Consider the following 27,633-nt stretch of genomic DNA (forward strand, 5'->3'; position numbering starts at 1 on the left):
ATTTATATCTTTTAAATACACGTAAAATACTCAAATATGTCACCTAAATCTCATCTCTCATCTCAATACTATACCATTGAAGGCAACACAAATAAAACTCTTTACAATCAATCCAAGTATTCCTCCACCCTCTCTTAAATTCATTTTTTTCTTTCACAACTCAATTCTCTCCCCATTGTTAGTTATTATATTATTTTTATCTCAGAGTCTTCTCACTCTATAACAATTCCTATAACAACCAAATAAAGTTGAAATTACGGCCACCTTGAAAAACATTCAAACTGACATGCATACTGTTTTCAATAATTTATTGTTGATTGAATATTTTATATGATAAATATTTTAATAATTTTTTTTATGTTGTTTCTAATTAGCATTTTTAGTTTCTAATAACATTTTTTTTTAGTTTTTATGATCGTCAAAATTACATTAGAAATTGAGGATGATATATAATATTTCTAAGGATTTTACATAAAGGATTGGTGAGATTCTAAAACTGCCAAATACCACTACAAGAAATGTGCTGTTTAGCTACATGAAATAGTGACGTGATAATTACGTGGATAATAAAAGGTAGTTGCGACGTGTAAAACACGTCACTAAAATTTTTAATATTAAAACATCAAACATAACGTAAATACTGTGTGTTAGGTTTTTTTTATAAAAAAAAATAGTTGTGACGTGGGAATCACGTCGGAACAATAAAATTAATATAAAAAATTAAATAGACGGGGAGACATTCACATGGGTGAAATTTAAATTTTTTTCAAAATTTAAGGAATGACGTGTAATTCACGTTGCTAAAGTTTTGCAGACTTACCTGTACAGGCTTTATTGCAGTGAGAGAAATTATTTATTACCGTTGGGGAGGTTGCGACGTGAAATACACGTGGCAAGGTTGCGACGTGAATTTCACGTCGCTGATAGGCTCATAATTCCACGCCAAACAATTAAAGTTGGCATGTGCAGGCTTTATTGCAATGAGAGAAGATAGTTTTATACCGTTGGGGAGGTTGCGACGTGAATTGCACGTGGCTGGGTTGCGACGTAAAATTCACGTCGCTGATGGTGTTATAAATACACGCCTTCTCCTTTTCCCTCCTAGACGCGTTCATACCTTTTCTGAAAATTTGCTGGTTTCTCTCTGAACAGAATCTCTTTCTCCCAAAATACTATATATAGTGTTAAGTAGTATTTTGTTTAAAAAATATTTCTTATATGTTTATATGGTTATATATGTTTATTTTATATGGTTATATATATATATATATATATATATATATATATATATATATATATATATATATATATATATATATATATATATATATATATATATATATATATATATATATATATATATATATATATTAGTGTGAAGTGTTATTTTGTTTTAAAAAAATAATATAGTAGTATGTTGTTTAAAAAATATATAGTAGGATAGTGTGAAGTAGTATTTTGTTTAAAAACTCTATATCAAAGAGTTATTGACGGGGAAGGAGGTTCACGTCCCGTAATTTTGACACCAGAACAGTAAGAAATCGTTAGACAATTGGCGATAAATGAGGTGAGACGCGAAACGGCGGAACATGAAGAGGCTTTAAAGGCCCAAATGGAGGCAATCCAGAGTGAGCATCAGCGGCAAGGAGGTCATGACGAAGAGACAAGCGGATATGGAGGCCCAAATGCGGTAATTTATGCAATCGTTTGGTGGAAATCAAAATATGGGTGGTTATGCGCCGACTGATCAAGAGGGCGGAAATGATGATGAGTTTTCCGATTTGGACAGATTGTTGATTTAATTTAGTTTTTATTTTGTTGTTACTTTTGATTTTGAATTTGTGTAAAATATTGATTAATTTATAATTCTATTTAGTATATTTGGTTTATAATTTTAGTTTATTAATTTCTATATTTAGTTTATTAATTTAATTTATATATTTTAATATATTTAGTTTATTAATTTAATTTATCAATTTTAATATATTTAATTTATTAATTTATTAATTTAATTATATATATATATATATTAATTTTATAAAATATAAAAAAAATATTAGTGACGTGATTTACATGTCACTAATTAGTGACATAGAAATCATGTCGCAACCACTAAACGTGTATAACAATTTTTATTTACTAATTGCAGTAATTAGTGACATGATTTACATGTCACTAATTAGTGACATAATAAACATGTCACAACTAAAGTTGTGTGTAATATCTGGTCCAAAATTAGTGATGTAATTTTCACTTCACTAAAAAGTGAAATAAAAATCACGTTACTAATAAGTTGCCACCTTGCCTCCAGTGTCGTAATATTTCACGTCGCAAACGTTGATTTGTGATGTATTTTTTCTATTTGTGGCGTGATTTTCACGTCACTGATGAGTTTTTTTTGTGTGTATGTTTTAAATTGATTTCAAATGGGGTATGCTAACAATGTTTATCTTTTAACTCATCAAATTAAAATCTTTTTACAATATAAAATTGTTGCAAAAGTGATCTTGATAATTAGACTTAGCATTATTATTTCTTATAAAAAAGAGACTTAGCATTATTATATCCTCAAGAACTAATGTGGCGCTAAAACTCACTAAATATCCTATTAGTAAATACAATTACCAAACTCACTAATTTAAAATATCTAAATATATTTTATTTATCTTTATTGAAATGCCACTTTCAAAAATAAAGATTTATATTTATAATTGGGCCAATTTCTCGGCCAAAAATTTCAACATGTACTTTTTTTAATATTTTATGACTCAAATTCACATGAAATCACATATGTAGGAGTGGCAAAGCGGGCGGTCCGCCTCATTTAAGTTTGTCTCATTAAATTTCGTCCAAAAGTTGGACGGGACGGACCAACTTAGATGTCCGAATTTAAAAGTCAAGTCCGTCCCATTTACTTCTGGCCACTCCCATAGATGTCACTCCCGTAGATGTCGTCGGGGCAGTTCTTCTACTTCTACTTCTATGCCACCTTTGAGGTTGCACGAGGATCAGCCGGTGCCGGAGCCGGTTTGGTACTCGGGGGCCTGTAGACGCATCCCTGTTGACTGGGCATGCAAATCATGCAGCCAAGCCTATTTGGGAGGGAGATGTAAGTTTTCTTTGGTAATTACTTATTAATTTATTTTCTTTAGTTTCTGACTTTGCTTATTAATAACCGTTTTTAGTTTCTTATTCTTAAATTAGGACTTTGTCAATGTACAATTTGAAGACCGAAAATCATTAGCATCAATACTGTACCACATTATCACTAATATATGTTTATCAAATTTTTTTCCCGAGATGAGCCTGCAATCCGTTTTGTTCTTAAACTCTATTATGTTTATTTGTTGTAACTTTGTGAGTTTAATCTGTAATCTGCTTCAGATGCAGATTAAAAATGGAAAAAGAGCTGACCTCTTTTTGATTTTTTTACCTTTTATATGTTTTCACTTATCCTTCTTTATAAATGATTGTTCATGTATTCTCGACGTTTGAAGGTGAGTGTGAGATATTGGATCGAACTCTAGTATGGCCGAAGGATAGCTTCTTGGTTCGACAGGGTTAAGCATGAAGTCAAAGGTTGTTCACATGCTTGTGTCGAAGATGCTAGGGTTGTTAGCATGCTAAATTAGGTTTTATTGTTTAAACCCTAATTTGTTAAGTTAGCTTGTTTATTAAGTTGGCTTGTGTAATGGGCCTTGTGGAAAAAAGCCCATTAGTTAGTATGTTAGGTTTTATTATAAATAGCATACTAGTCTCTCATCATTGCTAAGCTGCAAATCCTGATTTAGGGTGAGAGAGGTTATTTGTTATTCTTGTAAACTTGTAATCTTGTTTTAAGAGAAAGTAAAAGAATAGCAGTTATAACCAATATTTATGTTCTCCTCTTCTTCCTTGTCCTTTATTCTTTCCTTGCATTATACTTTGTTCTTGGTATTGAATTCACAACAAATTGGTGCGGTGAGCATGGAGAAGATGCCTTCAACAAAGTATGAGATTGAAAAGTTCACCGGAGTGAATGATTTCGGTCTGTGGCGCTTGAAGATGAAAGCCCTACTGGTTCAGCAGGGTTGTTTGGAAGCGTTGAAGGGAGAGGCAGCTATGAATGCAGAATTGACGGCAGCGGAGAAGACGAATATGATCGAGAAAGCACACAACGCAATTTTGTTGAGCCTTGGTGATAAGGTTCTTCGGCAGGTATCAAAGGAGACGACGGCATCAGGGTTATGGGTGAAACTTGAAAGTTTGTATATGACCAAATCGCTGGTAAATCGACTCTACCTGAAGCAAGCTTTGTATTCATTCAAGATGATTGAAGACAAAGTATTGGCGGAGCAGTTGGATATGTTCAACAAGCTGATTCTTGATCTTGAAAATATTGATGTGAAGATCGATGATGAAGATTAAGCGCTGTTACTATTGTGTTCTTTGCCTCGATCACATGCTCACTTCAAAGAAACTCTCTTGTATGGAAGGGAGTCTCTGGCGTTTGAAGAAGTTCAATCAGCCTTGTACTCTAAGGACTTGAATGAACGAAAGGAGCATAAACCTTCGACTGTTGGCGAAGGTTTGGCCGTTAAAGGAAAACTCTTACGAAAGGATGGTAAGTTCGACAAGAAGAAAGGCAAAAGCCAGTCAAAGTCTTACAGTGGCGAAGCATCTGGCATTCGATGCTACCATTGTAAGAAGGAGGGTCACACAAGAAAGGTGTGCCCTGAACTCCTGAAATATCATGGAGGTAAGGATAATGGCAACGCTGCCATTGTTCAAGATGATTTCGAATCATCTGATATCCTTGTGGTTTCAAGCAGTGACTCTAAGAAGGAGTGGATTATGGATTCAGGTTGCACTTGGCACATGACTGCAAACAAAGACTTGTTCGAGGAATTATGTGATCAAGATGGTGGATCAGTATTGCTGGGAAACAACAAGGCTTGCAAGATTGCAGGTGTTGGATCTGTGAGATTCAAGCTCCATGATGAGTCAATAAGGTTGTTGACTGAAGTCAGGTATGTTCCTGATTTGAAGAGAAATCTGCTTTCTCTTGGTGAATTCGACAAGAAAGGATATGTTTTCCAAGGAGAGAAAAGTATCCTAAGAGTCATGAAGGGTTCGAAGGAAGTCTTGAGAGGCGTGAAGAAACAAGGCTTGTATACCCTTGAGGCTGAAGTTGTAAGTGGTTCGACAAATGTTGCATCCACGAAACCTTTGTCGAAAACAGAAATCTGGCACATGAGATTGGGCCATGTCAGTGAAAGGGGTCTGGTCGAATTAGGGAAACAAAATCTGCTTGGTGGAGACAAAGTCGAAAAGCTGAAGTTTTGTGAACCCTGTGTACTTGGAAAATCTTGCAGAGTGAAGTTCAACAAAGGAAAACAAAGAACGCACGGATCCCTTGATTACATCCATGCTGATCTTTGGGGGCCTGCAAGGTGTCCATCACATTCAGGAGCAAGGTATTTTCTATCCATAGTAGATGATTATTCTAGAAAATTATGGGTATTCATCCAAAGACTAAGGATGAAACTTTTGAGAATTTCAAAAGTTTGAAGACTCTGGTTGAAAATCAGACTGGCAGAAAGGTCAAGAGGTTGAGAACCGACAATAGCCTGGAATTTTGCAATGAGGCATTCGACAGTTTTTGTGCTGCCTCTGGTATTGCAAGGCATAGAACTACTGCAGGTACTCCACAGCAAAATGGTTTGGCTTAAAGGTTTAATCGAACTATTTTGGAGAGAGTCAGATGCATGTTGACTAGTGCGGGGTTAACGAAGGTGTTCTGGGCTGAGGCTGTTTCGACAGCAACATATCTGATATATAGATGTCCTTCGACAGCGTTAGATATGAAGACACCTGAAGAAGTTTGGTCGGGACATCCACCAGATCTCGACAAACTGAGAGTATTTGGCTGCGTAGCCTATGCTCATATTAGGCAAGACAAGGTCGAACCTAGAGCTCTGAAATGCATGTTCATGGGATACCCAGAAGGAGTCAAAGCTTATAGGCTATGGTGCCTAGAGCCAGGTCACAGGAGGTGTATCACCAGTCGAGATGTAGTTTTCAATGAAGCTAAAATGGCTTTTAAGAAAACTGATGATGTTGGTCGAAGTACAGAAACATCTGACGAAGAGCTGGAACTGGTAGAGATTCCTGTTGAGGTGGAGCATGTTGATGCTGAATTGCATATCCCTGATGAAGTCGAAGAAGAAGCAGAAGATGCTGAGGAAGTTGAGGAAACTGACGATGACTACCTATTGTCGAGAGATAGGTCGAGAAGAATCATAAAGGCACCTCAGAGGCTTGGGTATGCAGATCTTATAGCTTATGCCTTAATCTCTGCAAGTGAGGTTCTAGACGAAGAACCTAGAGACTACAAGGAAGTTATGAGGAGTCGAAATAAGATTGAATGGCTGAAGGCCATGGATGATGAGATGAAATCTCTTCATGATAATCATACTTGGGAACTGATCGAGAAACCTGTTGGGGCAAGGTTAGTCAGTTGTAAATGGATTTTCAAAGTTAAGGAAGGAATTGAAGGAGTGACGTCGAAAAGATACAAGGCAAGGTTAGTTGCAAGGGGTTTCACTCAGAAAGAAGGTGTCGACTTCAATGACGTGTTTTCTCCTGTTGTGAAGCATAGGTCCATTCGAATGTTACTTGCCATGGTAGCACAGTTCAATCTTGAACTGGAATATATGGATGTGAAGACTGCGTTCTTGTATGGTGATCTAGATGAAACGATCCTGATGGGGCAACTTGAAGGGTATGTCGAAAAGGGGAAGGAAGGTTATGTGTGCAAGTTAAAGAGATCTTTGTATGGGCTGAAACAATCTCCTCGACAGTGGAATAGGAGATTCGACAAGTTCATGGCACGCATAAGTTTCATTAGAAGTCAGTTCGACCACTGCGTTTACTTCAGATTTCGACCTGGTAATTCATTTGTTATTTTGTTGCTTTATGTGGATGATATTCTCATAGCAAGCAACAATGTTGAAGATGTGACGAGGGTGAAGGCTGAACTCAATAAGGAGTTCGATATGAAGGATCTGGGAGCTACTTCCAGAATTCTTGGAATTGACATTCGAAGAGATAGAAAGAAGTCTAAGTTATGTTTATCTCAAGAGGCATACCTACGGAAGATTCTTGAAAAGTTTGGTATGTTGAATTCGAAGCCAGTTGTGACTCCAACAAACCCTCAATTCAAGCTGAGTATTGATCAGTGTCCCAGTACTGATGTCGAAAGAGCCTATATGAATAACATCGCATATGCTAATATAGTTGGTTCTTTGATGTATGCTATGGTCTGTACTAGACCCGACATAGCATACACATTAAGTCTTGTAAGCAGGTACATGGCGAATCCTGGAAAGGCTCACTGGCAAGCATTGAAGTGGATTTTAAGGTACATAAATGGGTCTCTGAAAAGAGTCCTAATTTATGGTGGAGCCTTGGGTGAAGATGGTAAAGCAACAATTGGAGGATATGTCGACTCTGATTATGCAGGTTGTATGGATTCCAGAAAATCTATTTCTGGATATGTTTTCACTATGTTTGGCACAGCAATTAGTTGGAAAGCAACACTTCAGAAGGTTGATGCTCTATCAACCACTGAAGCGGAGTATATTGCATTAACTAAAGCTGTGAAAGAAGCATTGTGGCTTGAAGGTTTTGCGAAGGAGCTGAAACTTCAAGGTCGAGGTATCATTGTTAAATGTGATAGTCAAAGTGCAATACACCTGTCGAAGAATTCAGCCTATCATGAGCGAACTAAGCACATTGATGTGAGGTTGCATTTCGTCAGAGGAGTAATCGAGCGTGGAGAAGTCCAAGTGCTGAAGGTTTCGACTGAAGACAATGCTGCCGATATGATCACCAAGACATTACCGAGTTGTAAGTTTTTCCACTGTATGCAGTTGCTAAAGCTGCATGAAGAAAGCTAGTTTGTTCCCTTGATGTTGTAGAGTTAGATCCAAGGTGGAGATTTGTGAGATATTGGATCGAACTCTAGTATGGCCGAAGGGTAGCTTCTTGGTTCGACCGGGTTAAGCATGAAGTCGAAGGTTGTTCACATGCTTGTGTCGAAGATGCTAGGATTGTTAGCATGCTAAATTAGGTTTTAGTGTTTAAACCCTAATTTGTTAAGTTAGCTTGTTTATTAAGTTGGCTTGTGTAATGGGCCTTGTGGAAAAAAGCCCATTAGTTAGTATGTTAGGTTTTATTATAAATAGCATACTAGTCTCTCATCATTGCTAAGCTGCAAATCCTAATTTAGGGTGAGAGAGGTTATTTGTTATTCTTGTAAACTTGTAATCTTGTTTTAAGAGAAAGTAAAAGAATAACAGTTATAACCAATATTTGTGTTCTCCTCTTCTTCCTTGTCCTTTATTCTTTCCTTGCATTATACTTTGTTCTTGGTATTGAATTCACAACAGTGAGCCTGTTGATCCTGATCTTAGAAAGTCACGGGGATGGTTGAAGGTCAAGAAATGGACATCTCATATTCAGAAGAGGCTCTACACGTCACTCAGTATGGTTATGATGTGGTGTAAATGAGCGTTTATGTTGTATGATTGATTGATTCTGAATTTTATGTCTGTTTAAATTACCGTGTTTTACAGTTTTGAAGACATAAAGAACTCTTCATTTGTTAGCACTTGATCAATGTATTTTTCTTTCTTAATGTGCAGGTGTTTTGCAAGTGTTTTCAATGTCGATGAATCTAATTATTGCTTGAACCGCAACTACCAAGGCATCTCTTGTCTTTAAAGAGTCAATAGATATCACTGAGAGTAAGGTTAATAGATCAACAATTCTCTATACTTTTTTAAAATGTACATAACTTAAATATTTTAATTTATGAGAACCAGAAGAAAACTATTTTTTATGGCATGCAGTGTCGTTCCTGAAAAGCATGTTATTGGATGTGGATGTTGTGCATTGTCTTTAGATCCTATGAACCAATTTGACTAGCATTTGGTTGAGACAATAATTGGAGCGGATACATGGAAAATATCCTCTCCTATAAACCTTGGCACTAATGAGAATAGCATGAGAATGACATGGAGCTGAGCTTAAGAATGTTCTATTTTGTATAGGTAATGAAAATATGAGATTTCTTCTGTTTCTAACCTGGAGTATTTGCGTTCATGCCAAGAATTAGCGACATTGACGATGGGATAATTTCTCTCTAAAGTCAGTATACATTAAAAATTATATGACATATTATTTGCATGGTTGCACGTGAGATGATTGCTATGAAAATCATGAAAAAGTATATCAATGAAGGATATTGTCAAAGTATTAAAAGTATCATAGTATTAAGTATTGTATATCATATAAGTTATCTAAAACAGTTTCTGTTTTCTTTTTACCTCTCTTCATTTTTAAAACTTTATCTTACTTTCTATCTTTCCATTTTATCTGTTTTCTTTTTACCTCTCTTCATTTTTAAAACTTTATCTTACTTTCTATCTTTCCATTTTATCTCACAATTTACACTTTCATGAAATTTTTTAGGTAGAGCAAAGTTCTTTTGTCTTTTATAGCACAAAATACATTTTAAAACTAATTATAATTCTTTGTTGTGGACAATACATTTCGTTTTCACGGGTTACTATCGCCATACAATATTTATTTTATTTTAATCAATAATTACTTTTATTTAAGATAGTATACATTTTTATTAGTTTCAGGTACAATTTCTTTAATATTTATTTTGTTTAAATTAACAATTTCTTTTATTTGAGATGTAATTTTTTATAATTAAATAATTCATTTCAAATTTACATACATATATTTAAATTAAATCTATATCATTTTTTTTTCATGGGCCACTATCAACACAATATATTTTTTTAATCATATCTTTATTTTAAAATATTATTATTTTTTCATCTAACCATTTTTTCTTCTTCTTTTATTATGATTATTAAATATAATTAAATCTATATGAATATTATTTTTTTTACAAATAAGTAAATTATTTCAAATTTTGTATTTATATCTAATAAAATTTGTATGATTATTATTGTTTTATAATTAAATCATTCATTTCAAGATTACATTTATCTAAATAAATTTCAACCTCACTCATTCAAATTTAGTCAAACTTTTAATTTCACGGGTCACTAGCACCATAATACTTAGTTTTTTTTAAGTGACCAAACCTTATCAAATGATTAAGATATTAATGAACTTACCCGTGTTGACCTATCTTATTAGTCAAACTTTTTTTAAAACGATTAATTTCATACTACTAATATCTTATTAGTAAATTATTTTTTTAAATGGTTAATTTCCATTTTACATATTCAATTTGGTCAAATTTCTTTACTTCACATTTTTCTCGTATCTTTCAAAAAATACTATTCCATAAATAATACACGCGAGCGACAGCACGGATCTCTAATTCACTTATATCATCCAAGAGCATTTCCCTTCTTATAAAAAGCAATCATGGGTAAATGACTTCCATAAAAAATATTATAATAAGCAAAAAAAAAATTGTCCTGCTTGAAATTACAACTCTAGAGGATGAGTTTTGTCAAAAATCCCTAACTCAATTTTTGGGGTTCGAAAAGAGTGGCGTTGGTTGTTGTTAATTTTCATAAATGAAATAATTAGGTGATTTTGTGGAGTGTAGTGTTGATATAGGGTGGGTGGAACACATGTAAAAATTGAGTGTGCAGAATATAAAATAGGTGGAGGTTGGGGAGAAATGAGCAGGGGTGGTTGTGGTGGAGTGATAAGGGAACAGCTAGTCCCTTGTGTGAGTAAAGGTATATGCACTAGTGGGAAAGAGGTGCTAAGGACAATATTTTCAAGGCTAGTAAGGTTTTAAAGGTGTGGAAGAGATACTTGCATAAATTTTAGTATGTGAAGAAGATGTTTCCATAACAGCGAACTGTTGAGTCATGAGAGATGTGAGTGCTGCAAATTTAGCCTCAATGTAGTCATCAATACTATTATCCAGTTGAACCAAGTGCATATAGAGGTTTTGGTTCTTGTTTTCTAGCTGACCCAACATCAAAGAGATGGTTTGGCTATTCGCTTATATGGTTGTTTTAAGGTTGTGGTTGATGAGCTCATCAAGACGCCGGTTTGTAATTTGAAAAAAATCATCAAGGTCTTTTTGTATAGGACCATGGTTTTAAATTGCAGTCCGCAATCGCAATTGCAGTCGCAATATTGCTGATGCGGTAGCCTCCGCATCGGGCCGCAATTGTGGTGTGATTTGTAATCACACGTCCAACAACATTAGAATTCGCATCAAACACCTTCACCCATGTTTCTTCACATATTTTCATCATAACTGAACATTTGAAAACTCATAAACTCAATTTACATGTAATTTGTAATGTAAAATATTAACATTAAGTGTTTTTTAATTGTGTATTTCAAATATTTCCTAATTTAAATTCACGCCGCAACGGCCACAATTCGCATCGCAGCAACCGTAATATCTGCAATCACAACACCCGCAACCACGACCGCAATTTAAAAACATATATAGAACTTGTGAAGTTAGGAAATAAAAATAAATAAAACTTACATTCTAAACATATATGTTTAATGAAGACAAATACACTTTAAAGAAATTAAAATAACATTGCAATAATAATAAAAGGTATATTTAAAAACACAATATTCTATTAATCAAAGGGACTTTTCAATAATTCTTTTGAGACTATGTGCTTGTCGCCTCTCTTCTTTTATCAAGCCCATGCCTCTAATTATTCAGGCTTGTGTCAAATAACTTAGTATGCTAAGAACAACATTAGCAACTAGCATGACATCATCAGCATACACTGGGAGCAAAGAGGTATCATGATAAGGAGGATCACTTGGTGTATCTCCAGAAAGACATTCCCAAGCATTAAAATCTATACTTTTCATGGTTGGAATCATAGCTAGGTAATTTCCCATTTTGAAGAGTTCTTCAGCATACTCAACTGAACCTAGGGCACCCTTTGAGACATCAAAATGAATTAAACACATATTGTAATGATATGTTAGATTGAAATTGCCACCATTTTGTGCAATTAGCTTGTTGATCAGATTGACAGTGTTGGTCACATTGGCACGAAGCACATCAATGGTGTATTGTGTAAGGCTAACAAGATCTTTGTTTCCGCCCGACTTTGAATTGAGAAGATTTGAACAAAATGAATGATTTTTTGTACTCGTGCATATAGTATCCACATCTACAACTTTGACAGCATAAGAACATGTAACACATAAAAGAAAAACCACGACAAGAGACCATAAACGATTCATATTTTCTTTTTCTCAAACAAAAACCTATGTGTATAAGAAGTTTTTATATAATGGCTGAGAATATAACATACTAGTATCCATAAATGCGAAATAGTTATTTTCAGTACATTCATTGGATATAAAACGGCTATAGTCAAATCTTTATACTTTCTTTGATTAAATTCATTGAATTCAAAAGGTTTAATTAAGAATCTCAATAAGAAATTGGATTTCAATTTACTAAAATAAATATTGGATTTTTTCTTATATTTTTATTTTTTTATTATATAGAAAAAGAAACTAATGTATGGTCAATATGAAAATATGTTTTTAAAATATTTTAGTATTTCTTTATTAATTAAAATTTTTGTTTATTATTGATTTAAATAATATCTTAAAGTAATTTTAGTCGGTGTAAATTTTATTCAAAGATTTACTATCAAAATATATCAAGTATTGTAAAATATATTATATTATTAATATTTTTAAATTTTTGACACATATTTGTTCATTTTGACATATTTATTTTAAAAATAAATAATTATTTAATATATAATTAATATTAAAATATTAATTGATATGGGAAATTAAAGTATAAATTCATACGTTTGAAATAAAAATATAAGTAAGAAAGAGAGAGATAATTGAAATATTTAAAGTATACTTTTTTTAATATTCAAAATAAACCATGTAATAAATGTACTTTTAGAATTACTTTAACATAAACAAGTAGTCTAGTGGTCAGTCACTTGTATAACTCATTTGAGTGAAAGGTCATTGGTTTAACTCTTCTTCAATGCAAAAATTTAAGTTTTTTGAGTTTTTAGTATATCAAAGTTTAAAATGGTAAGTAATAAATTGCCAACATGACATTTAAAATAATTAAAATAATAAATAATAAATCCTTGTTGGCATAATATGATTATAAAAATAAAAATAAAAACTTAATAGTAGCCTATATTGTCAGTATAATTTGTCTTAACTCGATAATTAATATTATATTGAATATTTTTAAAAATATATATCAATTATTTTATAATAATTTTTTTTTATAAATAAGTCACTCATTGTGGAACCGTACTATATGGAAAGAGATTCTCCCTCACGTATTTTATTATGCTGTTAGACATATATGCATTAATTAATATTGTTAATTTTTTATATTAAACTAAAATAAATGGTTGAGATTTAACAACATCATTCAGCCACTGCATGATTTCGTACTATATTCTCCATATGTTTTAAAATGAAAGGAATTTAGAATTTCTACGATTGAATTAGTAAGTGTAATAAAGTTGACAAAATTCGTGATATTTGAATAAATTAATTTAGAGTTTTGCTAAACAGTGTTCCCAGGACAATAATTAAGTATTCTAAAAAAAGAAAATATTTTATAAAAAATTTACTATTTCAATTTTCAAGACATTAAATACATAGATTATCGAAATAAATTTATTATTTTAAAATCTTAATCATTGCTCTGAGGACACTTATTAGTATTTTCTATTAATTTATTAGCAAATTAGCAATGAGTATTTTTCATCGTCATAAATGCAAAACTGGTTTAGTTTTGTCTTTTTTTTTTTTTTTTGATAAGGACAAACTTAACTGATATCATTAATCAAACACCGCTCAATACAAGGAGGTACATATCTGAAAAAACTATGCCGAGACCAAGAATTGGCCGCCTTGGCTAACGTATGGGCAACCGAATTCGCTTGGCGTTTGATGAATTTTACCTCAAAGTTCGGAAATAAAACTAACAACTGCTGGATAGATTTAATAATAAAACTAAATTATGAGGAGCCAACATGAGAAGCATAAATAGCCTTAGCGACAATCTGACAATCAGTTTCAAAAATGACGTGGGATAACTGAAGAAAAATAGCCTTTTGGATTGCTTCCTTTAAGGCGGTTGCTTCAGCTTCGACAACGGAGATAAGATCCACGTCCCAGGACACCCCTGCGGAAATAAACCTTCCAAAGTGATCTCTAAAGCACCACCCTCTATTTGTTGTACCACACACATTATTAAAACCTGCATCAACATTACATTTCAGGTAATTAATTGAAGGAGGAATCCAACTTATAGTTAAATTATTACCCCCCGCCAAATTATGCTCATCTCTAGCTAAGAACCAATCATACCAATTATGATAAGCTTGAATACCAATCCTCAAAGCATCATCCCGGGTATCTTGCCAAACCATATTATTCCTATTCCGCCAAAGGGTCTCAAGCAAAACAGCAAACTGACCCGCATCTCTACGATCCTCCCGACTACAAACATCAAAGATAAGAGACTTAGCATCATGGAAATTAGGCAACCGAGGATCTATAATAGATGACAAACCTGCTGCCCGCCAACTCCGAATGATTGAGACGCATCTGAAAAATATATGCCAATCATCTTCATCCTCTAACTCGCACCAAGGACAAACAGACGGACATTGAACATGACGTTGTTGAAGCTTTGTACGCGTCAGTAGACAATCTTTACAAATCCGCCATAGCAAATGTTTAGCTCTAGGTGGTGTAGAAATATTCCAAATACTCTTCCACCTCCCCTCAATGTTATGATTTCGAATGTTACTATGAAGATCATTCCAAATTTTATACCCCGATTTCACACTATACTCACCATTTTGCTCCTCTTGCCAAATCATCCTATCCTCCTTCACATCCTCAACAAGGGGAACTCGAAGAATACTTGTTGCTCATTCTGAATCGAAAATTTGGTTAATCAAACCCACATTCCATTTCTTTGTATTGGGTAACAAGAGATCTTTAACTGAGAGTTCACTAGTACTTTGCAATTGTGGGCCACTAAGATAACATCTTCCTCTTTCTCGGAGCCACGACTCATACATAACCTTAATGTTACTACCATCACCAATAGACCACCTACTGCCTTGCTTAATAACAGCCCTCGTCTTCCACAAACTTCGCCAAACAAAACTTGGGTTATTACCAATAAGAGAATCAAGATAGGAAGAGCGAGGAAAGTACCTTGCTTTGAAAATTCTAGAAACAAGAGAATTTGGTTCCGACAAAATGCTCCATCCTTGTTTCGCTACCATAGCCATATTAAAGGATTTAAAATCTCAAAACCCCAAACCTCCTTCACTCTTCGAAGTAGTCATACGATCCCAAGATAACCACCTTATACCTTTGTTGTTACCACCACCACCCCACCAGAAAGTGTTTGGCATTTTTTCAATATCATTCACCATCCTATCCGGAATCAAATAAACATTCATGATGTAAGCCGGTATCGAATGTAGGACAGACTTGATCATAACCTCTTTACCAGCTTTAGATAAAGATCTACCGCTCCACGAATTGATTCTTTTCCAGATCCTATCCTTAATAAAAGAGAACACCGCCTTCTTGCTCCTACCAATCATGGATGGTAACCCCAAGTACTTCCCTGTACCCAAAACCCTCCTTACCCCCATCAGTTGGGCTAAGTCTTCTTGGGCGGGGCCACTCAGATTACGACTGAAAAACACTTCAGACTTTGAAAGGTTGATCTCCTGCCCAGTTGCCTCGGTATAAATGTTAAGAATCTCCATAAGGTTAGTTTCTTCCACAATATTTGCCCTGCAAAACAAAAAACAATCGTCAGCAAAAAGCAAGTGGGACACACTAGGTGCCCCCCTGCATATCTGAGCACCATGGATATCTCCTCGAGCAACTGCACTTTTGATAAGTGCCGAAAGACCTTCAGATACAAGAATAAAAAGGTATGGCGATAAAGGATCGCCTTGTCTAAGTCCTCGTCCTGGGATAATAGGTCCAACTCTATCGGAGTTAACAAGAACAGAATAGTGCACCAATGTCACACACATCATAAGCCTTATCTTAAAATAAGCAAATTGACATTATTTGAGATGTAAGTAATGTGCTTACTTATACTGTGTATATGAAATTTTGTGCTTGTGAAATGATAGTCGGAAAATACCTTTGTGTTCAACAAGTGGTATTAGTTAGCAACTATTTTAAGTCCATACGTTGTCAAACTGAAAAACTGTGATATTTTAGTTATTATCTATTATCGCTAATTGTTCTTTTCGCCTTTCTTTTTTCTTCTTCTTCTTGCATTAATTGTTTTCACCATGATTGAATCATTGGTTTTATTTAGTTTGTCGTTTCCATATTCGATTGTTTCTATGACCTTTGGGCGATGTTGATGGAGAACCTTCTTCATTCAAAGGAATATAAGGGATTGATAGAGAATGGCATCATAGTTGCACTTTTAGATGCAACTCAAGAACAATTAAGGCTGATAAGGAAATCATACTGCATGATTTGAAGGTCGTGAATTACTTGTTTCAGTCTATTGATGGTTTGTGTAACACCCCTTACTAACCCCGCGGAAATTTTAAAACAATTATTCAGAGTACATGAAATAAGGGTGCCACAATTCATAATAAACAAACATCATTCAGTCATGTCATGCATTCACTGAGGTAATCATCATAAATTAAAACGTTTCATGTTCACACACCAGAAATTTATCAAAAACGGACTAAGTTTAACATCTTCAAAACTTATCCTTCAAAACATCAAAACATAACTAGAGTCATAATCATAAACTCTAAACAATCGCGTCCCCAGTGTTACAACTATCAGAGCATGACACCTGATGCTACTAAAACACTGACTCATGAGCTAATCCTCACCGAGTCAAACAGCCGCTATCCTCAATCTGAAAATGACAACATGTCAGGGTGAGTCTCATCATAATTAACAAATGTTATAAGGTTATAAAGCCATAACACATCACAGTTGTATCATTCACCTAATTGTTTCATAAACAGATATTCACAACAATCAAACCAAAATCAATACATTATTAATATTTACAACACTGGAATACATCTAATCATGTTATAAATTATGCATATGTATGAACTGACACTATGCATGTGGTACCAATCATCATCAAATGGGGATAACCCATGACCGATCCAACATCGTCCAAGATACGGCCCTGCCAGCACAGATTCCACACGATGGGAATCATGCCCTTCACTGATCCAACACACCCTTATGGATACAGTATCATCAATGAGCATGAATGAATGCAACATATACAACATACTTCTACTATCATCATCATCAATCATCAACATCATCATCATCATTCAAGTATGTTCATATATATTAACATCATTCAATTACAATTCCATAATCATCAAACACAAAACATACACGTATTTGCATCAATCATCATACTCAACAAGAATAGCATACATGTATTTTCATCATTCTAAAAACCAATCAATCATCATCATATAGATTATCCTACAAGGTTCGTTTAGCTCAAAACGGCGCATCAAACGGACCAACGGTTAAAAAGTTATGCATCTTTGGACTTTTAAAATATCTCAAAACACCAACAGCACGCGGCGCCATCACCAGTTTGCGGCGCGCACTGAGCGTCCCAAAAATTCATTGGCTCTCTGCCAAGCTGTTCGCGGCGCAAACATCCACACACGGCGCGAAACGAGAAAAAGTTACGCCTTCGCGGCGCGAACACAGGTACGCGGCGCGACCTGAGCGTATCACAACTTCCTGGCATTCTGCCCACCTGTTCGTGGCGCCACCCTGTGCACGCGGCGCGAACCGGCGATTTCAGAAACCCCAACCTGCAGAAAACAGCATTCTATGCATTCCAAACACACCCAAACCATACTGTTGCACCCCAAAATTTGCCCATTTATTTATACCCAATCGGCTTTCATATCACATTCAGGTGCATATCTCATATAAGTCATTCATCCATTACATTCATCCATATCACAGTTAATGTTCAAGAAAAGTGACAGAAGAGCTCTCATTAAGAAAACCCCTTGGTTCAGAAGAAAGGATCTGAAGTCTGATTATAGAGGATCATTTCCATCAGTATTCCTGAAATCAGGGCTTCCATTCTCTCCAAGTCAAAGCTCAGGTTAAAAGAAACAAATTTCAGGTTCATCAGGGTTTTCAAATTGGGGTTTTTGACCAAAGTCAACCTTGTTGACTTTTTGGTCAAAATTTAATCAGGAGATGACTCCTGGATATGAGAATATGGTTGTCTTGAAGAAATACCATGCATTGGGTTTTCTCTGGTTGGAAGTTGATTGAAAATTAAAGCAGAAACAGATTAATCGGGAAATTCATCTGAAATCAGAAAAATCAGAAAATGTTGACTTTTTGGTCAAAGTCGAAGTCAACCGTCAAATATTGACTCGTGGTGAAAAATCGGTCAAAGAAAATCAAAGAAATAAATAAAATCAAGAAACGTTCAAAATTGCCATTTTGGGAAAATTAGTTAAATTTGGAAATTGCCAAAAAGGGAAAGTTCTAATACTTTAAGAAATTTGAAAGAGTTTGAGAATGGCTAAACAGCTGACTTTAGGTCTATTTTTCACATAGCTAGAAGCATCATTTTGAAACAAGATCCAATACAAAAATGTTCATATCATTGCAAGCTGAAACTCTTCAGTCGGAAGTTTCTTCATTCGAGGCTCAGATCGGAAGTTACGAAGTTCTGAAGTTTATGATTCGAGGTTGTCAAGTCTTAAGTAGTTAGAGAAACTATGCATAATAACAATTGAGTGTGAGCATGTAGCTTTGAGGCAAGATTTCACATGGATGCAAGCTATGTTTTGAGAACTCTTCAACATCAAGATTGTCCTCCCCACGACAATAAACAATGTTGTAGAAAGAATCGTGAGCCAATTCTCCATGAATGGACAGATATACGCATGGAAAGAAACTGATCTGTTAAGAAATGATTGTCAGGCATATAAGGAAATTTTGAAGAGCATTCATGGCGTGGCCAAACGATCGACTTTAATCTCATTTTCGATACGGTTACAAGCTTTATTTCGGATCAAGGTCAACTACAAAAGTGTTCATTGTATTACAGCCTGTAAGTTTGCAGAAGAAACTATTTCCAAATGAGGCTCGGTTCAAGAGTTATGGGGATTCGAAGTTGCTGAGTCGAAATTGTGAATACGGCAACCATCCGGACTTGCTACCAGTTTGATGTCATAACTTCAAGAGTGATTAGCATGATGATATGATCATTGTCTCAAAGCATTTTCAACAGCAATATTCTTCTCTTGCATTCCCTCTTCGCAATGTTTCCAAGATTGAGTCAAATGGTGATAGAGGGAATAAGTTACATGTGTATGAAGTTGACCTCATGAGAGTCGGTTTTCGTAACAAGGCATCTGCTTGAATTTCTTGCAGCATGGCCACGCGGGAGGCAAGAATAACTGCTTATGTTATTTTTGCTGCATTGTTCTTATTCACCCTCAGCTGTTGCATATTCCATTAATAACCAAACAGCTCTGCACACATAAAATACAAAGGGAGAGTTACCACAAATGCATGAAACTTATGCATTAAGTTTTGTAAAGAATATATTACACTACAACAAGTCACACCATACATCACTACACCACATATATATAATCAATTTCCCTTCACAAACTCAGGGCGACAGACTCATTTTTTTTTCCAGTTTTCAAAAACCTCTCACCCATCATTCACTCTTTCTCATTCTCTCTTCTCTCTAACCACCATAACCACTTTTTTCACCACCACCACAAACTCCCATTCTTCTTCAACCACCACCTTCACTCTTCATCACTCATCACCTTCCATGCTCTTATTCAAGAATCCGTAGCCGCTTCCATGGAGACTCATCTCAAGATCCATCACCATTTTCATCACTAGTGTAATTGTCAAGATCAAGGCTACGACGGATCCGAGTTTATTTCTCGAAAAGATACGTATCTCGAAGTGCCTCACCTTCATCTCCTTCAAAGAACAAAGAGAGCAATTGGACTCCTCTTCGAATCTTGATTAACATCTCTCCAAGTAAGTAACTCTCTCCATCGCTTTAGAAGCATATAGGCCTGGAACCCGTCATCAGGGATTGGGTTAGGATTTAGACCGCTATGTTTGCATCGAAGTTGTTGCATATTCATTGAGCATGTATTCTGTTTGCGTGATATAGACCTCTTATGAGTGTATGGATTGCGTGTTTGAGCTTCTTGCAGTATGAGGATTGTTTTGGTACCTATTTTGTGTGCTTTAGAGTAGATCTTGAATGTTAGGGTTTACATAATTTGGTTTGGTCTGAATGATAGAGAAAGAATTGGAAGAAACTAATGGTAGATCCTTGATCTACACGAGAAATCGAGTAGGAAGATGGTGCCTTTTTATTTTTCTGGAAAAATTGACCGAGCTCCGCCGCGGGAGCAAACGGAGAAGACGATCGGAACAGCGTTTCCGGCGTCTGAGCTTTGAACGACTTTTCTTATTTGGTGCTTAGGTGTCACTCGCTCATTGGTTCCGTTTCCCATTTATTTGTTTGTTTTGTTTTATTTTAATCATTAGGAGATGACGTGGAGGCTTATGAATGGCTCAAGTCTTATTTTGTCTCTTAGTAGCTTAAGTGATGCTATGCCCAATTGATTTCAAGTGTTCTTATTTTTTGTCACGTTAACATGATAAATGCTGAAAAGAAAGAAATGCTGATTAAAATAAAAATAAAAGAACATATGTGATACCTCAGTGTGGGCCATGCGTTTGTTTGTTAACGTGGGCCTCAGCATTTTCGTTTCTACACCACCCTGTCCAGGCCCATGCGCCAGTTAATGTGGTTGTTAGTCCATTTCTTTTTGCTAATACACCCCTATGCTAAGGCAGATTTTAGTGCTACTCTAATTTTGTTTTCTCTCCCATTTTTGATTCATTAATCTGTTTTCACTCAAATAAAAAATGAATAAAAATATTTTTTAGATAGTATAATGTGTGTAGAAATTTTTGATATTTTTGTTAGATTTTTAGAACTTAGTTTGTTGTTTTTAATAAATCATTTTCTTTAGTGTGTTCATTGTGTTTTTTAAGTTTGATCGGTTTTGCAAATTAATTTTGTTTAATACCTTAGGAGTAGAATTTGATTGCCATTTTTTGTGTGATATCAGTAGACTCATATACCATATGGTGTGAAAAAGATAAAAGTCTAATTCCATGTTTTGGTTAGGTTTTCACTAGGTTCTCTATACCCGATTTATGTGCGTTCCTAAGCGGATAACCATGTGAATTTGACCTATAATTTGCTTTACCTTTATGAAATTGACTTAGTTTCTTTTTGTACATATAAGTAGGGATGTTTAGAGGTCCTAAGACCTGGAGTTGAATTTTTTAAGTCATGTTTTCTTATTTTACTTGATTTTCCTTTTTTACTTGTAAATAACTTACCTTTGGTTAACGATTGCACCATAACTTGTCCAAATGACCTATAATTTTGTATGAGACTTTGTGACTTGATTCCATGATTGTTTAGACACCTATTAGAGGTTGTTAGCTACTGACTTATACCATGTAAATACATCTTTCTAACTTCACTCCTAATTTGAATTCTATTAACTAGTTTTGACCTAGTTTTGTTAGAACTTTGTTTGTTTCAAGTTAATTGACTAACATAGATTGGTATAAGGTCTTGGACCTATAAATGAACTAATAGCTACTGACTTTAAACTTTGTTCATGCTTTTATTTGCTTTTTGTTTTGATTAATGGATGTTTGTTCACTAATTGTTAAGTAACGATTCAAGCGATACTTTGGTAACTTCTTGTGAATATTTTCGTGTGTTGCCATGATGCTTTTGTGTTTGATTTAGGACACTTATTTCCTTGGTTTGCTACTGCCCTAGGGCTCTCTTCTCATCTTGTTGGAGTTGCAACTCCATTCTTTTGCCATGTTCCCTTAGACTCTTCCTTCTTTGTTAAGAGGAATTGAGATAGGTTAGGATAGTTATCCTTGACCTTAGGGCCATTAGACTTAGATTAGAATAACTTAGATTAGAGAATAGGTTAGTTCCCTTTTGTTCATTCTTTTTTCTTTTCAACTTTAAAACACTAATAAATAAAGAGGCGAATCACATTAAGAAAGTGATAGAGAAATGAGTGGGATTCATTCCCTAATCTGTTTCTCAATCACTTAGTGGCATAGAAATGAGTGGGATTTATTCCCTAATCTGTTTCTCGGTCGCTACTTAATGGGAGAGAAATGAGTGGGATTCATTCCCTAATCTGTTTCTCAAACATTAATTAATGGGATAGAAATGAGTGGGATTCATTCCCTAATCTGTTTCTTGAACATTATATAATGGGATAGAAGTGAGTGGGATTCATTCCCTAATCTGCTTCTCGATCATTATACATTTTTATGTGATTCGAATCGCAAAGTAAATTCCCTTAAAAAATACTCAACCAAAAACATTTAAGACACCTAATAAAGGCTCGAATTAAAACAAAGTGACGAAGTGGTGCGAAACCTTGTATTGGGTTTTGTTCATCATGTAGTTACATAAAAAACACAAACCCAAGTTCATTCTTTTGCCTTGTCAGGCGCTTAAGAACATGTTAAGTCCTTTCCAAAACTAGGCGTATAAGTCTCCAAAGGTCGAGCATCGTGGATTGTGACCTTAACCGCTGTTCAACTAAAAAACACAAAACAAATGGAAACTATGGAGCCGAACTACGGTCGCTCTGATTCCTTGTAAGGGATACGTAGGCATTGGGTCGCGGGGCCTAAGCGAGCACACTTGTAAATAATTCCTTCTTTTCCCCGTATTTCTTTTACATTCATTCGCATATAGATTTAGACATAGATACACCCTTTAGATAGAAACAAACATAGGTGGATACCATCGAGTACGATGGGCGTGAGGGGTGCTAGCACCTTCCCCTTGCGTAACCGACTCCCGTGCCCTGTTCTCTGGTCGAAAGACCTTGTTCTTGTTCTGAGTTAGGTTTCTGATATTCCTTTCCCGCGATGGGATGAATATATTAGTGGCGACTCTGATTCCATTTTTCGCGGTAGCGACAGCTGGCGACTCTGCTGGGGACGTTGCTAGACCTGTGCTGGTCTGTTCTTAGCGAGTCGATCCTAGCCTTTGTTTGTTTGTTTATTGGGTGTTTCTTTGTTTGTTTGTTTATTTGTTTATATGTTGTATATATGCATATCATGTTTTATTTTCTGCTTGCATATCATGCATCTAGACCATATTATGGGTCCCCATGGGGACCGCATATTCTTCTGCTTTGTTTTGCAGGTTGGGTGGGTTGTTCTATGAGGTAAAAGGCCCAATACCCAGGCCAGAGTTAACACATAGGATACCTAGGATAGAGTGGATAGTCATGACGCCAACAGAATGTCAGGTTCTGTTGATTGCGATCATGAGACCCACGACCAGCTGAGACTCGAATGGGATACCGTTGTTGGCATGTATTTGCAACAATGATGGTGTTTCAGGAGAGTTGCTAACGCTGGAGACCTTTTGACCTACCTTGACCTAGATTCACCTGTGAGTGGGGTGGGATATTCATGACAGGTACCGTTGGTGACTGTTCTATTATGTTGGTGACTATGGTTCTTATGGGTTTGTGGTATCTATGCCGGACTTTTGATCCTGCAACATCCGATCTGGTTCAGAAGCAACATACACTTCTCCTATGTGGGGAGGATCTTTCATTGCATCATAATCATCATAGCATGTTTAATTTCAAAAAAAAAGAAGAAACAAAAGAAAAAAAAGAAAAAAAAGGAGAAAAAAAAGAGAGAAAAGAGATTAATATTCATATGCATGCCATTTTTCAGGTATCCAAAGTCAACACTTCTCATCAAGAATGGCTAACATTGTAACCGTCGACAAAAAGACTACGAAGCATACCTTCTCTTGCAGTTTCTACCGTGAGGATATAACACCTTTGGTTCGATTGAGCACCCGAGTTACTGGGCAAAATTTGGATGAGTTCAGAAAGACTTATGGCCACATTCTGCTTATGTTAACTACTCGTATTGATGAGTGGGGTCTCTACACTCTTCTTCAGTTTTATGATTCTGAGCTGCGCTGCTTTACCTTTCAAGATTACCAACTAGCCCCTACCCTCGAAGAGTATGCACACATTCTTCAAATCAAAGTTCAACATAAGGTTCCTTTTGTGTGTGCACCTGAGAAGCCCAAAATGGATCGCATTGCTGATGCTCTTTATTTGAGCATGAAGGACGTTAAGGATAACTGGAAGCCTAATGGTGGGACCCATGGATTCTATGTGAAGTTTCTGATGAGGAAAGCTGAAACCCTTGCTGATAAGGAAAAGTGGAAAGAATTCAATGCTCTCCTGGCCGTCATGATCTATGGATTAGTGATGTTCCCGAATATTCCAAATTTTGTTGATCTCACTGCCATTTGTCTCTTCATGGATCAAAATCCTGTACCCACTCTGTTGGCCGACACTTATTATGCCATCCATTCTAGGTATGGAAAAAAAAGGATCAGTTGGGGGTTGTTTGCCAATACTGTACGAATGGTTTTCTTCACATTTTCCTAAAAGCGGAGCATTTGTCACTACAAGAGATTCACAGAAGTGGCCCCAAAGGATTATGGGACTTACTGCAAATGATATTGTTTGGTATCACCTCCGAACGGACATCGAGCAAGTTATAACCAGATGTGGCAGTTTTGGCAATGTTCCTCTCATAGGGACAAAAGGAGTTATCAACTATAATCCGAAGCTAGCACTGCGCCAGTTGGGTTTTGTACTGAAGGACAAGCCTTTGGATAAAGAGGTATTTGAGTCCGTTTGTTTTGAAAAAGGAACCGATCCAGAAGGTTTGGAGAAAGTAAGGAATGCGTGGAACAAAATTCATACAGAAGACCGAACTACCTTGGGGGGAAAGAATGCTATTGCTAAGAAAGCTTATACTGAATGGGTTGAAGAAAGAGTTAAGGAGCGCCTGCTGCCTTTCCCGAAGGTTAGCCCTCTATATGAACAACCACCTGAGATTTTAACTGCCACTGTACCAGCTGAGGAGTACAACCAAGTACATGTGGAGAATATCAGGTTGCGAGAAAAAGGGGAAGACGCTAAAATAAAGTACTTCTTGGTGGATCAGAAAAGGGCTGAATTAGCACATGAGGTTAAAATGCTGAAAGGAGGATCTTCCAGAGTTCAAAAAAGGGCTAGAACTGAAAAGGGTGAAAGAGCTACCACTGTTCGTATTGAGGACCATCAAAGGGTTATAGAAGAAGCGGTGAAGAAAGCAGAAGAAAAACTCAAGCGAGAGTACAGAGAAGATTTAAGGGCTCGCAAGCTTAGAGTAGAGAAAGAGGCTAGGGCCGAAGTAAAGAGTTTGAAAAAGAAGCTTGAAGAGGAAACCACTCAGAGGGTAGCAATCAAGAAGAAGCTTGAAGAGGAAATTACTCAAAGGTTAGCCGTGGAGACACAACTCCAAGGTAGTCATCTCCGTTCCGCTCGACTAACAGAAGAGAATGCAAAGCTCAGAAACCAGATAGCAGAAATGGAAAGTACATCTGAAAAGAATACCCTCCCTGATTGCGAAGGATGTGAGAGCTTGGTGGCCCACTGTGATATGTTAGATGGGCAGTTGTTTCGCAAAGATGTGGTGATTCAAAGTTTTGTCAAAGGAAGAGATCGAGAAGTGACCAAGAAGATGTTTGATGAAACTAAGAAGTGGAGCGACGAGCACTTTAAACAAGGAGGACCTTTGTTTTACACCAAGATGGATTAGTGTTTGAGCTTGTATTTCATGACCACCACCAGGCTTGTTGGATGGGGTCCTTTGTCTTTTCTGTTGTTTGAACTCTCTTGTCAATGTATGGGTATGCCCAAACTCAAAAAGAGATTATTAATGAAATTTGAGTCTTTTGTTTCCTCTTGATGCTTATCTTTTGTCACATTATTAAACATTCTTGATTAATATTAAATATTTTGGATACTCTGAAAATGGCACCTCACATCATATGCACACATGCACCTCATGCACATCATGCACAAACAGGTACATCAGATGGTGTTCTTATCTGACTGATCAAGTTTTCTCTTTCAGCAATTGCACCTCCGCCTACACATCGCTACTACACAAGGGCTAATCACTCACTGCAAATGGATCAGTTAAGGGACGATCTTATCCAGATGAGAACTCAGGTTACTGCTCAGATGGCTCAGTTCATGGAAGTCATGCAAAACATGGCTGATCGCCAAGAAGAACTCAGAATCAGGATGGACACAGTTGCTCAGGTTGTCGCGGACCCCCCGCAAAGAAATCCTGCTGATATTCGTGTCAATGGTGAACCTGTGATCGGAGGACCCGGTGTAATTCCTCCTGCTGCTAATCAAGGTAATCCCCGTGGGCCTCCCCAGCCTACTCCTGAAGGACAAACCACACAACAAATCAGAAGGGCTGCTGCTATCCCCGTTCTGGAAGAGGACCGACATGAGGACTTGTTTCCTGAAAGTGAATGGGGATTTCCACATGATGCTGGAAGGATGTTTAGAGGTCTGGAAGAAAGGATGAGGGCAATGGAAGGCCAAGGATTGGGTATGGATATCAATGACTTGGGTTTAGTTCCTGGCGTCCGTGTGCCACCGAAATTCAAGGTACCCGACTTCGAGAAATACAAGGGGAACACTTGTCCTAAGACACATGTCCGAGCTTACTATCGCAAAATGCATGTATACTCTGAGGACGAAGGACTGTTGATGCACTTTTTCCAAGATAGCCTGACTGGGGCATCCTTGGAATGGTATATGAGGTTAGAGAGAACTCACATCCGAAGTTGGAGAGACCTGGTTGATGCCTTCATAAAGCAGTATCAGTATAACGTCGACATGGCACCAAATCGCACTCAGTTACAGAATTTATCCCAGAAAGCTAATGAGTCCTTCAAAGAATATGCGCAGAAATGGCGCGAGCTGGCGGCTAGGGTCCAGCCACCCATGTTGGAAAGAGAAATGATGGACCTGTTCACCAACACTCTGGAGGGTCAATACTACTCCGCCTGCTCTGCATCCTCAAGTTTTGCCAAGTTGGTTATGATTGGTGAGCGAATTGAAAGTGGAATTAAGGCTGGTAGAATACAGAATCCAAGTGCTGCTAGTTCCTCCTCTGGGGCTGGTGGAAAGAAGCCATATAATGGGTTTGCTAAGAAAAGAGAAGGTGAAACGAGTGCTGCTTACTATGGTAGTGGCAGAAATCAGGCTCATCAACAAGTAGCCGCTGTGACTATCCCAAATTCTCCCTTCCAACATCAACAACAAGGGTATCAGTCGCGTCAGTACCAACAACGGCCGAAATTGCCAGAAAGAGCTTTTGATCCGATCCCAATGACATACGCACAAGTATTGCCATATCTCCTCGATTTGAACTTGGTCCAATTGAGGACTTTGGCCACTCCTGCTAAGTTGCCTGCCAATTGGGATGCCAATGCAAGATGTGAGTTCCACTCTGGGTCACCCGGACATAATATTGAAAACTGTAAAGCATTGAAGCATAAAGTCCAGG

At 36.4% G+C, this 27,633-nt stretch overlaps 3 protein-coding genes across 3 annotated transcripts; all 3 read right to left on the minus strand.

The window, feature by feature from the left end:
• Positions 1–11,736: 11,736 nt before the first annotated feature.
• On the minus strand, positions 11,737–12,276 carry LOC131639919 (uncharacterized). Its single transcript, XM_058910357.1, has one exon. The coding sequence runs from the start codon at positions 12,274–12,276 to the stop codon at positions 11,737–11,739; it is 540 nt and encodes a 179-aa protein (XP_058766340.1).
• Positions 12,277–14,051: 1,775 nt separating this feature from the next.
• LOC131639920 (uncharacterized) lies at positions 14,052–14,921 on the minus strand. Its single transcript, XM_058910359.1, has one exon. It carries the CDS (start codon positions 14,919–14,921, stop codon positions 14,052–14,054), a length of 870 nt encoding a protein of 289 aa, XP_058766342.1.
• A 51-nt stretch (positions 14,922–14,972) lies between these two features.
• Positions 14,973–15,341, minus strand: LOC131639921 (uncharacterized mitochondrial protein AtMg00310-like). The gene has a single exon (XM_058910360.1). The coding sequence runs from the start codon at positions 15,339–15,341 to the stop codon at positions 14,973–14,975; it is 369 nt and encodes a 122-aa protein (XP_058766343.1).
• Positions 15,342–27,633: the final 12,292 nt, after the last annotated feature.

Source organism: Vicia villosa, unplaced genomic scaffold (assembly GCF_029867415.1).
Source record: "Vicia villosa cultivar HV-30 ecotype Madison, WI unplaced genomic scaffold, Vvil1.0 ctg.002868F_1_1, whole genome shotgun sequence".
NCBI classification, from domain to species: domain Eukaryota; kingdom Viridiplantae; phylum Streptophyta; class Magnoliopsida; order Fabales; family Fabaceae; genus Vicia; species Vicia villosa.